At 42.1% G+C, this 2,288-nt stretch overlaps 1 protein-coding gene across 1 annotated transcript; it reads left to right on the forward strand.

Annotated features, from left to right (window-relative positions):
- Positions 1–944: 944 nt before the first annotated feature.
- Positions 945–1,692, forward strand: LOC110116688 (probable RNA-binding protein ARP1). Its single transcript, XM_028696633.1, has 2 exons — positions 945–1,161; positions 1,248–1,692. Exons 1-2 carry the CDS (start codon positions 949–951, stop codon positions 1,395–1,397), a joined length of 363 nt encoding a protein of 120 aa, XP_028552466.1. The 5' UTR covers positions 945–948; the 3' UTR covers positions 1,398–1,692.
- The last annotated feature ends 596 nt before the right edge of the window (positions 1,693–2,288 follow it).

The raw sequence follows: 2,288 nt of genomic DNA on the forward strand, positions 1-2,288 counted from the left end.
CGGGTCTTCGATTCGGACCCATTTGGGCTTAGATTGAGTTGAATTTGGTGTCATTGGGTTTGTATTTCCGAGACTATCAGTTCGGCTGTAAGTTTGCTGAAATCGGAGTTCAGATGATCCCAACTTTAATTTTTGAAGTTTTCAACTTGATTTTTGCCTCGAGATTCATCTTCGAACAAGACAATTTTTTGATGACATATCAATAATAAATATTTTTTCCATATCCTTCTTCTATTAGATAAAGATAAATTTTTTACTAAATTTGAATTTTTAAGAAGTTTCATAAAATAAAATAAAAAATCTAATTAATTAAAATTATTCTTATGGATATTAATTTTCTTAAATCAAATTCCAACATTAATATTGATTTTGAATACTACTCAAAATATTAAATAACTTTTAATAATTATTTTCTAAGTCAGGGATAGAAAATTAAAGTAATTGTTAGATTTCAGAAAATTATATAATATTCGACTAAATTTCTCAAAATATAAATTATAATTATCCTATTAATGTGTTATGAAAAAGTAGTTAGGGGCGGTCAAGTAGATCTTTAGTCCAAGACAGAGCTATAGGGTTACTTAAGGAAGAGATTGATGGTTCATGTGGGTGGCATAATTGTATTACTGTTCATAAAGAGGAGGTTGAGTACAGCGAAGCATATATCAACAAAGACTTCTTTGCGCTCAGAACTACCTCATTGGACCATTACCTGTCACTCTGCTCTCTGTCGTGGGCGCCACCACTCTCCCTCTCTCCCTCTCTCCATTTCCTTCTCCCTCTCTCCCCCCCCCTCCTTTGTTTGTTGCTGGATTCTTTCCAAAGTTTCTGTCGACAAATCCAAGGAGTGGAGAACAGAGATAGGTTAGCTCATATATAGAAAGCCGGATACCCGTAGACTGTAAAGCTTCCCCAATCACAATTTCCATACCATTCTTCTCTTCGATAATGGCGGCACAACCCCGACCATTCCACATTGCCGCCGGTGCCGGAGGCCAGCACGCACCGGTGGACACGACCTTCACAAAAATCTTCGTCGGGGGGCTCGCATGGGAGACACAAAGGGAAACCATGCGTCTCTACTTTGAGCGGTTCGGCGAGATCCTGGAAGCCGTCGTCATCACCGATAAGCACACAGGACGTTCCAAAGGCTACGGCTTTGTACTCTCTGCGAGCTCAAAATGAGAACTTTACATCGTCCGCATTGCTCTGTTTCTTAATCAATTGGCATCTGCTCTTTGTTTCAGGTGACGTTTAAGGATCCCGAAGCGGCGGCGCGAGCTTGCCTTGATCCGTCGCCGGTGATCGACGGCCGAAGAACAAACTGTAACCTTGCTTCTCTCGGCGCAATCCACCGGCCTCGACCGCCCGCTCCTCAACTTGGCCAGTCTCCTTGATTTCTCCCTAATTAGTTTTCAACACTCTTTCTGCTTGCATTTTCTTTAAAATTTTACAGGATTATGCTTGTCTAAATAGGGAATAGCCGGTTTTGGCCTCCGATGCCTTCGATGCCTTCCTCTGCATACCGTAGAGCCTCTGTTTCCAGTGCTTACTTCCATCAACCAGCTCACTATGCCTTACCTTATTCACCCTACGGGTAACCAAACTGTAGTGTTCCTTTTTTATTGCTCCCTCATCTTTCTCCTCCTTGTTTTGAAATGCCATTAAAAGCCTCTTCTTTGGTTTATCTGTAGTTACAGCGGCGGATACCCTCAAGAAAACTTATACCCAATGGTGAGATGTGAACGCCATAGAGAAGCCGAGGAATGATATATATGCATTAATGACTGAATGTTGTTGTTGTTGTTGTTGCAGAGCTATTACGGGTTAGCTTCCGGAGGGCAGCAACACCATTTCTCTCCCTATCCGGCAACATCGCCGGGAGTTTTTCCAAGCTTCTATCCTTATTACACTCAGTATTCACATTCCAGCCAAGCACAAGGGGGCTTTGGGCTGCATTACCCACAAATGCTTCAATATCCTTATGTTCCTCCTCAGCTCGGCTCTAGCTCTGCTATCCTTCCCTTGCCAACCACCATTTCCGCCACGACTGCAGGTTAAACCTCTTCTTCCTGCGCTCAAAATCAGACCTTTTTTGCGTACAACTTAATGACTTAAACTAAATTTCTTGACAGTGCAGTAGGTGCAATGGCAGCATCAAGCTCTTCGAGGCCACCTGGAAGCATCCACGAGCAGAGGCCAACTTCTTGATCTGAAAAAGTGGGTATTTGGCTCCCATGCATTTGATTTTATCCCTTCATTTACTAACAATGATCCAAAAAAGAAAA

This window comes from Dendrobium catenatum, unplaced genomic scaffold, assembly GCF_001605985.2.
Source record: "Dendrobium catenatum unplaced genomic scaffold, ASM160598v2 fragScaff_scaffold_793, whole genome shotgun sequence".
NCBI classification, from domain to species: domain Eukaryota; kingdom Viridiplantae; phylum Streptophyta; class Magnoliopsida; order Asparagales; family Orchidaceae; genus Dendrobium; species Dendrobium catenatum.

Excerpts from the sequence above, each read along its gene's own strand:
- LOC110116688 (XM_028696633.1), top strand. The coding sequence starts at position 949 with ATGGCGGCACAACCCCGACCATTCCACATTGCCGCCGGTGCCGGAGGC. Across the intron at positions 1,162-1,247 it reads GTTCCAAAGGCTACGGCTTT|GTGACGTTTAAGGATCCCGA; the intron begins GTACTCTCTGCG and ends TCTTTGTTTCAG.